The following is an 11,543-nucleotide window of genomic DNA, read 5'->3' as shown; positions in this document are numbered from 1 at the left end:
TAAAGTATAGGCATATATATGTACATACGTACACTCATATAGGGAAACTAAGTGATTTATATAAAATTCCTGAATCTCTTTAACGGTATGTATGACATTTCATCTGCATGCCTTGGTTGAAGTTCAATGCTAAGCTTTTCATTTCTTTTCTATGCAATACATTTTTGTAAGAAATACGATATTTAGTTACAGTATAATTGCATAGGAATTCAATATCCATTGCGTGGAAATCCAGATGCATAAAAGACATACATAATTTCATCGATCGTGATCGGAAATGGATGTGTATACTTATATACCTACACCTATAATTATCTAGTACATACTTATATGTTAATAAATTATTTCGATTCTCGAGGATGAAAATGGATCTACCAGAATGAAGTACACTCTACCAGAGTGATCTCCAACCTCATTCCATTTTCTACATTCGTACCGCAACTAACGTATAAACGATTACATTTAGTATAACATAGATGAAATAGCATTAAGAGCAATACTTGAGAGCTAAATGCATTAGCCTTGAATGTACAGATAACGCAGGAGGCTTCGATCTAAAATTTTTCTATACTTGTGGCACACTATCGCTTTCTCTCTGTCTAGTACCGCCCGTATCGTTTGAACTTGTTGCACACTACTCTGTATGCTCGATCGGTAAGTACGTCATTTTCTACCGTAACAGAAAATAACCCACATGTTGCCTCTCTGTTTTTATTCTGTGATTCAATCAGCTGATCAACTATGGAGACATCAATCCTAAACGCGGTAAATGTCATTGTATTTTCTTCAATATCTTATCGTCATGCGTGACTAATAATTTTACCTCCGTCATATGCGCGTAGTTTATGCATTATTCAAATATTAATCGCTATATACAATGTACTTTTGCATCAGTCAGTTGACCGAGTTTTACAAAAACATACGACTGTGCAAGCTACGTCGTATTTTGATATTGAGTTGTCGAATGTCATATGTTAATTTTGTTTGGTACTGTTTAGACTTTGGACTTTTTTTTGATTAATGTGTTGTATAATATTGATATGAAATTTTTTCTACCAAAGGCGCACGAAAGACAAAGGAGAGCAGAGGCATTGTTGCAAGAAGGTCGTTTCGAAGAGGCAGCCAAGTGTCATGAAACAGTGGCTAGTCTTCTAGCAGAGGCACACGCACAACTGGAATCTAGATTTGCTCAGTTGAAGACTTCTAATTTATCTAGTCAGACCCAGCCAATCGTCATTTCCTCTTTCCATTCGTTCATTACTTTAGAATCTCTGGCCCTTCAATGTGATTACCATAAAAGACAAGCTGCTGTAGTTAGGTAATAATCGTCTCTTTTCTTGCTATACGACGCAAAGGATATTTGTTCTTATGAAAATTTACTTTTTAGAATGAAACAAGCACAATACGAAGAGTACAAAACTACATTGGAAAATCAACAAAGGGAACTTCTCCGCAAACAAGCAGCTAAACAGGTTGAGAAAGATACGTTTGAGTTTGCAAATGATAAATTTGACGGATCTCTACGGCAAGCTATATATAGAACCATCGAAGAGCAGGATAGTCTTTTAAGTCTAATCTTAATACCTAACAGCGAGGACAAAGCTTTCAAATATCCAAAGGATACAGGCACTGTTATAGAGGAACTCAAAACTGTTAATTGCCAATTACGTTATCTGGTTGGTAGCTTGCTAAGTCAATTGGAGGCAAAGGAAGAGGAAGTGAGACAGTTGACCGAACAACTTCATGCAGTGTCTGCTAACCTTAATGACGAAACTAGACTAGATAATGCACATTCCTTAAGACTTGCACCTTTGCCACCTTTAACTCCTCTTGAGATGCCACTTTTTGACTTTACGTCGACATAAGGTGTCGTACAACAAACGTGATTCTTTTATTCAAATATTTTGCCAAATAAGATACAGATACTGTATACAAAATTAAGTCAGGTCTGTAATAGTACAAAAACTAACATGACAAATTGCTACAGTATTGAGTTTCTTACCGTAGAATTTGAAGTTCAAATATATTACAATTAACATTTCGTAACACGAGGAGAAATGATGTAACGTATCCAAACTTAATGTATATCAGTACTTATTTTTGTTCATTTGGGGTTCTTCAAAGGGATCAAAATACATATCAATGAAACACAAAATGTGTATTTCGTTCAAAAGTGAATTTACAAAGACCATGCGTCCATGTATGTGAATAATAAAGTAGTTGATTTATCGATTATGGTACTGCCAGCTGGATGTTCGTAACTAGAAGTAAATATGTAACACAGTAATGAATAGTCCACGAGATTGTACAGAGTTGATGTAAAAATGTACCTAATCACTGTTAATCCGCAATCTTGTTGCAATTGCGCACTTTTAAAAATTATCGTCGAAGATGTAGGTAACGTTTGAGAAACTTTGTTATTTATTATGTAATGTCACGCAATAAACATTTCCCGAATCAGACACTCATCCCTGATTTATCATTACAGATTCGTTCAAATATTTTTCACATTGCTATGGATATGACGAAAAATTTGACGTTCTTTCATAAACGAACAGGTTCACTGTCTTTTGAACATGTCACTCTGACAGATATATAAATAAAAATGTTTCGTTAGAAAGTAAGAAAAAAAAAGAAAAAAAAATGTAAGATAATGATCAAAATTTCTGGCGTAATCTCATGTTACTTGAAACATGAGGCGTTCGTTGTTCGTTCATCGCAAATGGAAATTCATCGGAAATTTATAATTTGGAGTATGGTTAAGGGATGGAAGGACCAAGTGAAATAATAACGATTTTCATAGGACAGGCTGGCACGCAAATAGCAAATGCTTGTTGGGAATTATTTTGTCTGGAACATGGTGTATCCCCAAACGGTTCTCTTCGTCAGGGCTATTATCCAATGGACCCTTCTATGCATGCTTTTTTTTCAGAGACACAAGTGAGGAAATATATAATAAGCGATCGTTCAAATATTAATATACACTGTGGCTTATATAAATACGTTACATACTGTAATTCGTGTTGGAAATGAAATTGAAAGAAGATTCTACGACTACTGATAAAAAGCTATTCAAAATGAAATAAAAATCAAGAATATAAAATCTGTAAAAATTGCATTGAAGGCTTTACTCTTGAGAAAATTGAGTTTCAAAACTTGTCAAGTATACGTGAACTTGGCTGATTCTCGAGTAGATACAGATAACTAACGGCAAGCTGTTCTATGTTCGAAAAACGTAAAAAAATGTAATAAATATATATTCATTGATTTTCCGATTTTAATACTGTTTGAAAGCCTTCAACGTGATTTTGTTATCTTTCACTTCTGCCGCGTCTTACGTGCATTATGCATTATTGAATTTCGATAAAAAAATATCACTGAAGTGAATGCAAACACTCTGTCTACATGGAAATTCATTTTTAGGCAAGAAAATTGACGCCACGCACGTTAATCATCGATTTAGAGCCCACTGTGATCGACGAGATTAGGACTGGCGTTTATAAAGCTCTTTTCAATCCCGAGTCATTGATCACTGGGAAAGAAGACGCGTCGAACAATTTCGCGAGGGGTTACTATTCCATCGGTAGTGAGGCGATCGCCCTTGTGTTGGATCGCGTTTGTAGAATATGGGAAACATGCTCGAAGCCAGCTGGATTTATCGTATTCAGGTTACTGAATTTTGACGAAAGAGTAGGAGTAAAAATTATATAAAAGCTTAAGATTTGTCGGATTTAGAATGCGGATGTTTATGCATTTATGAGAAATTTGTAAATGCATACATAGATATCCAAAGTATAATACTCTCTATAATGTTTACTTCGTAAAACAATTTTTCATCTAGGTTCTAACGTTTTAATTATATTCAAAAAATTATGAATTTACTCGTTGAATCGTGTTAGCTCAATTTGGTTAAAACTCAACGTTTGTAAAGGTCAATTAGCGGTGGTACCGGAAGTGGTTTCGCCACGCTGTTGCTCGAACATCTATCACAGAATTATCCCAAGACGATCACTTTAGACTTTGTCGTCTTTCCATCACCTAACATTGCCACCGTTATCGTGGAACCCTATAATGCAGTCCATACTACCCACGGTGCATTGGACCACGTGAATTGTTCCTTTCTCGTCGACAACGAAGCTTTATACAACATTTGCGCCAGGTATATTAATCAACGCATTCGCTGTTAAAAAGATTCGTCTATTCGACTAAAACAGACGTGAGAAGCAGCGAAACCGTTAAACTAACAAAAATCAGTAACTTGTAGCATCGCCTTGTTGTTTATTCCTTATAGGAACTTGGATGTTGATTGCCCAACTTACACCAACTTAAATCGCCTGATGGCTCAAGTTGTTTCGAGCATCACAGCTTCGATGAGGTTCGAGGGTGCCATAAATCTTAGTCTCGAGGAACTACAAACAAATTTGGTGCCTTATCATAGAATTCATTTCACTTTGGCTACGTACGCTCCGCTGATCTCTCCCAGAAAAGCCATGCATTCCGAAATTACCACCCAACAGATCACCTACAGTTGCTTCGAACCTTCCAATCAGGTGAAGTAAAAATGAAAACATCTCGAGGATAATCGATGTTCTGTAAAAGATCCTTAAGAATCCTGACAGTCAAGTAACTTGGAATATGTTAATGATCTTCGAATATTACATTTTCGACTTATTTTCGTATATAGAATTTTCTTCTGCCTAATCTTCTTCGGGCAAATTCGCGTATACTTGAGAAGTTCCTAAACAGGATTTCTTCGCGAATGGAGCCTGCGGTACAATTTTATTTTATGTTTAATTTTCGTCCCACTTTGAGCGATAGAAGCTTCCATGGCTTCTTCCGTGCCACGAATTTAAGCTCACGGTGTACAGGCAAATTTTATTATTCCTACTTATCCTCGCGATTCGTTCATCACAACTGTATCCCTCCAAAGTTTCGTCATCTCATTTCATAAATTTCAGATGGTATCATGTGACCCACGCGTAGGAGCTTACGCCAGTTGCTGTTTGCTGTATCGTGGAGATGTGGCTCCAAATGATGTCAATAGAACGATCGCGTCGTTGAAGGGGGCGAAGTCGATTCGTTTCGTCACTTGGAGTCCGACTGGGTTCAAGGTAATTGCGCAGCATTTTTCCTTTCTCATTTTGCAACAAACGATTACTCGCGATCAACAAGGAACTGGATCGTTGTTAAATGATGCAGCGAATTTCTAGCTCGTTGTTTAACATACGTACAACGTTGACGTCTGATAGTAACAAAAATTGGTACGTTGAACTCTAAATAGATAATTCCGTATTTTGTACGATCATTCATGAGCTTGTTTAAGACGATTTGCATCATCTATTTAATAAACAAAGATAGAATTCTCGATAATTTTGAATCTTTAAACTTTTTTCGGATTAGCCTGGTTACCCGAATCAGGCAGACAATTTTTCTGGCGTAAAGTTATTATTTACATGTTTATTTGAGATATTCTCTCAAATTTGTATTCATTTCGCTTGACATCAAGTCGTTTAAATTCGAGCAACCTGACTAGTCTAAACGAAGTTTTACCGAGAGGAGCTTTAGTATTCAGATCTCACATGGAAAATGTCAAAGACTTTCAAAGATGCGCTATGGTAGTCGAGCAAAATACCTTTCTTGAATTACTAACGTTCTTCCGAACCTTTACCATCGAATCATTCATATCTTCATAAACTTTCATCCAACTTTCCACCTTCCTTCAAACTTTAACTGCTTTAATCACAAACCTTCACCAACCATATCTTGTAAGTTACATAGTAAGGTAAAATAGGTGTCATATATAGTTTAATAGTTTAATTAGTTTCTATCAAAGTCCCTTCCCAAATTCCCTTCTTAGACTATATATGTATATACACATAAATCCTCTAATGTAACAGTGTATTTTAGATCGCGATTTCGATTCTAAAAAATGAAAAAATGAAAAATCTTCGAATAATTTTCATCCCAACCGCCGTATAGTAGACGATATAATATCGCTACGTAAATTGGTATAAAGCATGTTTCTAAAACCTAGAGACGAACAAGAACAAGATATTTTATTTCTTTAAGAATTCTGAAATTCAAATGATTACTTTCATAGGTAGGAATTAACTATCAGCCAACTACAACAGTTCCCGGAGGTGACCTGGCGAAGTCGAGGAGGACGGTAGTGATGGCCAGCAACAATACCGCTATCAGATATAGATGGTCGATGCTTGTTCGCAAATTCGACTTAATGTTCCAGAAAAGAGCTTTCGTTCACCATTACGTAGGTGAAGGCATGGAGGAAGATTCCTTCGGTGAAGCTCGCGACAACGTCATAGCTCTGATTGACGATTATAAGGAGGTCGAGAAGTGATCTTTAAATTGGCAAGCTCTGTAGCTTGAAACTTCCTTTCTCCAACAATCACGAAGAATTTAAGATGAGAAAACTATATGAATATACAGTGGCTTGCGAAAGTATTCGAACTCTTGTAGACATCTTTTGCGAATACACTATATGTGTTGTATCAAATATTTTAAAAATTTATCGGCTTTGTAATGATACACGACTGTCACGGTTATGTTGCTAAAGTTTGAAACAAGTCTGAAAATACATGTAAAAATCGCAAGACATTTGGCGTAACTATAAGTCTCGATATTTAATTAAACGTTTGCAGTAAATATATCGTGAGCTCTATATACTCATACTTACACACATTTTCCGGTTGTTTCGAATATAATCGGGATGGTCGTGTCTCGTTATAGTACAAACTAAATTTCCAAATATACATAACAATTTTCTATGGTAAGTGTTCAAATAACTTCATCAGCCGCTGTATATAGATTAAATTCTATCTTTCTCCGATTTCAAAGTGAAAAATGATTTAGAAAGAAAGAATTTCCATATTTGCTCTTGTCTCGAAGAAGCCGTCGTTTGTTTTCATACGCGAGGAAAAGAACAAATTGCGTGATTACACGAGATAAGGGAGAATCGCACGAAGATAAGCAGACGAACAGTGTAGACTCGCTGGCACCATTGGCACGATACAAGCGATCGTGTAATATGAGCCTTTTACAAGCCGAACTAATTAACTCCTCTTTTTATGAATCTCTTAACTGAGGTACAAAGATCCAGAGAACGCGGATAATACAGAAAAATATGTAAAGCATCTCAAGTGAAACAAATTACTATGTAGATTCTGTTCCCTTAGTTTTTTCCTTCGTAAGAATATGAAATTGCGAAAGTGTACGAAATATCAAATTACGAAATTTTTAATAAAAATCCCCAGTCTAGTGATGGTAAATTCCAAGATAAATTTCATAGCGATTATAACATCTTAGCTTTTCTACGCTTTCCAATTTGCGGAGTCAATCGATATGGTTTCTGAACGGTTCATATTTGTTCCCATTGTTATACTTGGCACGAGCATACGCCCACAAGGAGTCACGTTCCTCTCGATTCTAACTCGTAGAAACAACCACGAGCTGCCAAACCAGTATAATAACATTAGGTCTCGTTCATGTAACAACGTGTTTCTGATAAGCGGTATCGAGCGATTGGTAATTCCTGTCGGTATCAACATCATCTGCTTTGTTCTGGATATAATTGGTCACCTATCTTTTATTACCGAGAAGTCATCGAAATAAATTCTAGGAAGATAAATCTCGCATCGTCGAGTGTATCCTGTAATAAATAAAATAAAATTAAATATAATAAAAAGCTTGACAATAAAGTAATTTTCCCATCTTTCCTTATCACAGCAATATTCTTTTGTTCAAATAGACTAAGCTCAATAAATGGCTCATTTATTTTTAATCCGTCGATTAATCTATTTTCATAGGTTTTCCGCGAATATATAGTCATTTATAGACTCTGGACGTATATGCGCTTTTATACTTTTATAGATACATTCAAAGAAGGGGAACTTAAGCAGATATTTCACCTACGATTTATAGATTCTGGATTCGAGATTATTGATTATATTAGATAACACATTAAAACAATCAAATTTATAGATTGTATTAGAAGATACATTAAAACAATCTAATTTATTGATTATATCAGAAGATACAATAAAACGATCTAATTTATAGATTGTATTAGAATATAACATATATTCTGTATAAGAGAAAGTATACAAATACTTAGTAGATATTAGAATGAATACTTTATGGATATTGGATATATTCTATATGCTCCTGTACGTTATATGCGAGTAGGAAAATTGAATGGCGTAGTATATAATAGCATTAAAAAGATAACAAAATATCGCAAGATTACATAACAGGCATAGAAATTTGAAAGTGAGATAAAAATGTACTTATTCTGTAAAATGCGCAGTCTAGTGGATCATTCAGAATTCCCAGATCTTCGTTTCACGATTCAATTTGGAGATACCCAAAATTGATTTCGGTCGAGTGACTCGTGCTCGCGATAACACGAACGCGATAATGCTCGATAAGGTTGATATATAATTAATTGAATAGTACCATGCCCCCCAGCGAAGATATGTACGTCCACTCCAGAAACCTTATCATTTACGCATATATAATATAGTATACTTGTTTATATGGCCTGTCTACGATTATATAATTTTCTTTCAAAGCAATTACTCGCTTTCCTCGTTTTTCGATTATCGTTCAACATTGAATTTTTTACATATGTACTCGTATATACATATGTACTGCACACGAACGATGCAAGCATGCGATGGAAGGGGTCTCGCTCGTTCATTGACAAATTCACCTCCAATTGCGTTTTACAAATCTTTCGCTTACGTCTTTTATTATGTTTCCACTTTTTACAAACGTCACGAAATACAAAGTAAAAATGAGAACACGTGGTAAATTAGACAATGCGAAAGATGCTATGAAGAAAATGAGAAAAAATTGCAAAAAGCATATAAAAAAAGAAAAAAATTAAAAAGACTACATTCTGTAAAGATGGCACTAGTACTACCCTCATCGCAATATACCCGATGTCATAAACAAAAATATATCATCTAACAATGCACTTTGTTTATTATAGGATGTTAGTACAACAAATTAACACGCCAAACGCTATGTCTTTCTTGCTATATCCATATGTACGCTACATCTTTAGAGACCAACGCTAAACTTTCCGTTTAGGAGGCAACGGTTTCGAGAAACAACAAATTAAAAAAGATATCTTATAATCGTGTAATATTAAGAAATATGTTTACACGTTTTTAATGGATTTCGTCGAAACGTCTTAAATAAAACTTAATCAAATAAAAATCCTCCGCAAGTATTCGATTTTCTATTATTCCCTGCATTTACGTATCGTCTAAATAGAAAGTAGAATAGAACTAGCTTCGCGTTCAACGTATTAATAAATAATGATAATAATCTTCGGAATGTGTAATTAATTACCTCTTGTACATATACTTTGAAACATTTGTCGCTTGTCAGTCACCGATGGGGCTCGAGAGGCGTAAGCAGAAAGCTCAGTGACAGTAATCGGTGACTGTCATTCACATCGGTGAATGTGCAAATGGAAATCGCAGGCAGCTAAGACAAGACACGAGCCGCTCTTATCGAAATCGACGATCGTCTATCGCGATCACGTCGTCCCCTCTCCGCTTCTCTCCGCGACGCCACGAAGGCTTCACGTGAATTACACGACTTCTCTGTTCCTCGTAAAAGATCGTATGCACGCGTTTTTCGCGCTTTTGCGCGTTGAACGCATCGTTTTATCTGTTCCATCGTTTCAAGTGGTTTTCGGGTTACGCAGTACGCGATGAACTCCACGATTTCTTTTCCGCTTGCCCTCCCTGGGAAAACTTTCCATCGATCGTTTGGATCATAACATTTTCGAAAGTGCGTTACATCTCGCATCCACAGTTTCTTGCCAAGTATCTCATTAACTGGATAATCGGGAAAGACGAGCTAAGTCGTCGATTATTCGGATTTCTAATTCCTTGAACGCACAATACTTTCTTTATTTACGCATCTCATAGCTTTTTACTCCTGCTATTTCTTTTTGTTTTTCACTTTCGAGAATAAGTTACGTTTATATCTGGAAAAATTCAAGTCAATCTATCTAAAATTAGTCGTCCTTAACTTTTAATTTCATGATTATAGGAATATGTACATTGAATATATCGATATAATTATATATCAAATCATACTCAAATTATACTATCGAATTACGCTTCGCTAAACGTGATATGTATTACGCATTTATTTTCTCATACTTATCGTATAAACATGCTGACACTTTTTTTTTTATATACGAGAGGGGAGGTTGTAGATTACTAGGTTAAGAGGAGATCGCAATTAAAAAACGGTTAACATTCCATTAAATCATGATCTAAGTGATCGTTTGTAAACATTTTATTTGAGCGCGTGCATCGATTGTTTTAAGATCGTAGGAGGTTGATTCTTCAGAAGTATCTCTGAAGTGCATATAACGTGTATGTCAATATGAAGAGAAAAGAGGAAAGAGGAATTTGAATCGTCGACCACATTATTCCAGAGTATTTCTCGCCTTTTCCTTGGGTTTAACTCTGTCATATTCTTCGAGTCATCCTGATATTAAAATCCAGTGATATTGTTCTTCGAATTTCTCAAATTCTACGTAACTTTTACGTTTCAGTTTCAAACATCGGAAACAGTAAACTTATTTTTGTTCGTTAAAACGAGAGTATGATTCAGATAAGAAAAGTTCGAGGACTTCGGCAGAGTTAATATTTGAGCAGTTATATCGTATAGTATTAATTTTGATAAATTAATAAAAGTGAAAAATATATATAATAAAATTGCAAATTAATTTTTTCATCGTGTAGAACGACGTTTGTTGGCAGAATTTTCCAGCCTTTGTGAAAATAAATGAAGCACAATTTCCAGGAAAATCATATACAATAGATTAGGCCCCTGTTATACGTTGTATCAACAATTAACCGATAACAGCGCACTCGTTACTCGAATGAACATTATCGAGACGAGACTCGTTACAAATTATAACCTGGTGATTTTAGTGATAAGGATAAAAATAACTCTCCAATCTAATAGATCAACGATATTGAAAGAATCGATATAGATCTTTGTACATCCCGAACATGTGATCGGCAGATGTAATAGACGCAAACTTCCGCGTCAGTTTTGGTCAATGAGTAACGATTAGAGCTCGCTACGTAGAATTGTTAGATAATAAGAGAGATGTTTTGGAATTATATGTGTAATTCACAAGGAAAGCCAGTATTTTCTACTAAAGCTATAGTTTGTAAACTGGAACGTATTTTAAAATTTGAATTTATACATATAGCGATTTTAAATAAATAGTTTAAACTCAATACACGTAATCGTTGAATTTTTGCAAGGGAAGATTCTCTGAAATGATTTCTTTTGTAAAAAAAAAAAGAATTTTCGTTTGAAAAGTAAGAGGTATTCTAGACTTCTTCCAATTTACATAGTGATTAGAATTCGCGTATTTCCGACAAGAGGACGTATTTCCAACCTATCTATGTTTATGTAGCCGTGTAATTTTAGAAACGCTCTTTCTCTGTTTGACAAGTAGTGTTCGCGCACGAGAATGATCT

General features: G+C 35.2%; 2 protein-coding genes across 3 annotated transcripts; both read left to right on the top strand.

Moving 5' to 3' along the window:
- The first annotated feature begins 632 nt into the window (after positions 1 to 632).
- LOC117230632 (nuclear receptor-binding factor 2-like) lies at positions 633 to 2,468 on the top strand. Of its 2 annotated transcripts, none has more exons than XM_033488246.1 (3): positions 633 to 765; positions 1,062 to 1,318; positions 1,388 to 2,468. In XM_033488246.1, exons 1-3 carry the CDS (start codon positions 742 to 744, stop codon positions 1,863 to 1,865), a joined length of 759 nt encoding a protein of 252 aa, XP_033344137.1. In that variant the 5' UTR covers positions 633 to 741; the 3' UTR covers positions 1,866 to 2,468. The 2 variants fall into 2 exon arrangements, with proteins under 2 accessions (XP_033344137.1, XP_033344138.1); XM_033488247.1 differs by lacking the exon at positions 633 to 765 and adding an exon at positions 848 to 992.
- A 126-nt stretch (positions 2,469 to 2,594) lies between these two features.
- On the top strand, positions 2,595 to 7,677 carry LOC117230631 (tubulin alpha chain-like). Its single transcript, XM_033488245.1, has 6 exons — positions 2,595 to 2,940; positions 3,424 to 3,668; positions 3,932 to 4,159; positions 4,292 to 4,550; positions 4,959 to 5,111; positions 6,101 to 7,677. Exons 1-6 carry the CDS (start codon positions 2,767 to 2,769, stop codon positions 6,356 to 6,358), a joined length of 1,317 nt encoding a protein of 438 aa, XP_033344136.1. The 5' UTR covers positions 2,595 to 2,766; the 3' UTR covers positions 6,359 to 7,677.
- Positions 7,678 to 11,543: the final 3,866 nt, after the last annotated feature.

Source organism: Bombus vosnesenskii, unplaced genomic scaffold (genome assembly GCF_011952255.1).
Source record: "Bombus vosnesenskii isolate JDL3184/JDL3185 unplaced genomic scaffold, Bvos_JDL3184-5_v1.1 scf7180000013267, whole genome shotgun sequence".
Taxonomy (NCBI): Eukaryota; Metazoa; Arthropoda; class Insecta; order Hymenoptera; family Apidae; genus Bombus; species Bombus vosnesenskii.
This window is presented reverse-complemented; position numbering and strand designations above follow the sequence as displayed.

What these genes read in the sequence shown, in the direction of transcription:
- LOC117230631 (XM_033488245.1), top strand. Translation starts at nt 2,767, where the DNA reads ATGGAAGGACCAAGTGAAATAATAACGATTTTCATAGGACAGGCTGGC. An exon ending in CTTTTTTTTCAGAGACACAA is followed by an intron (nt 2,941 to 3,423) that starts GTGAGGAAATAT and finishes ATTCATTTTTAG; the next exon opens with GCAAGAAAATTGACGCCACG. An exon ending in GCTTCGAACCTTCCAATCAG is followed by an intron (nt 4,551 to 4,958) that starts GTGAAGTAAAAA and finishes CATAAATTTCAG; the next exon opens with ATGGTATCATGTGACCCACG.
- LOC117230632 (XM_033488246.1), top strand. Translation starts at nt 742, where the DNA reads ATGGAGACATCAATCCTAAACGCG. An exon ending in AGACATCAATCCTAAACGCG is followed by an intron (nt 766 to 1,061) that starts GTAAATGTCATT and finishes TTTCTACCAAAG; the next exon opens with GCGCACGAAAGACAAAGGAG. An exon ending in AGACAAGCTGCTGTAGTTAG is followed by an intron (nt 1,319 to 1,387) that starts GTAATAATCGTC and finishes TTTACTTTTTAG; the next exon opens with AATGAAACAAGCACAATACG.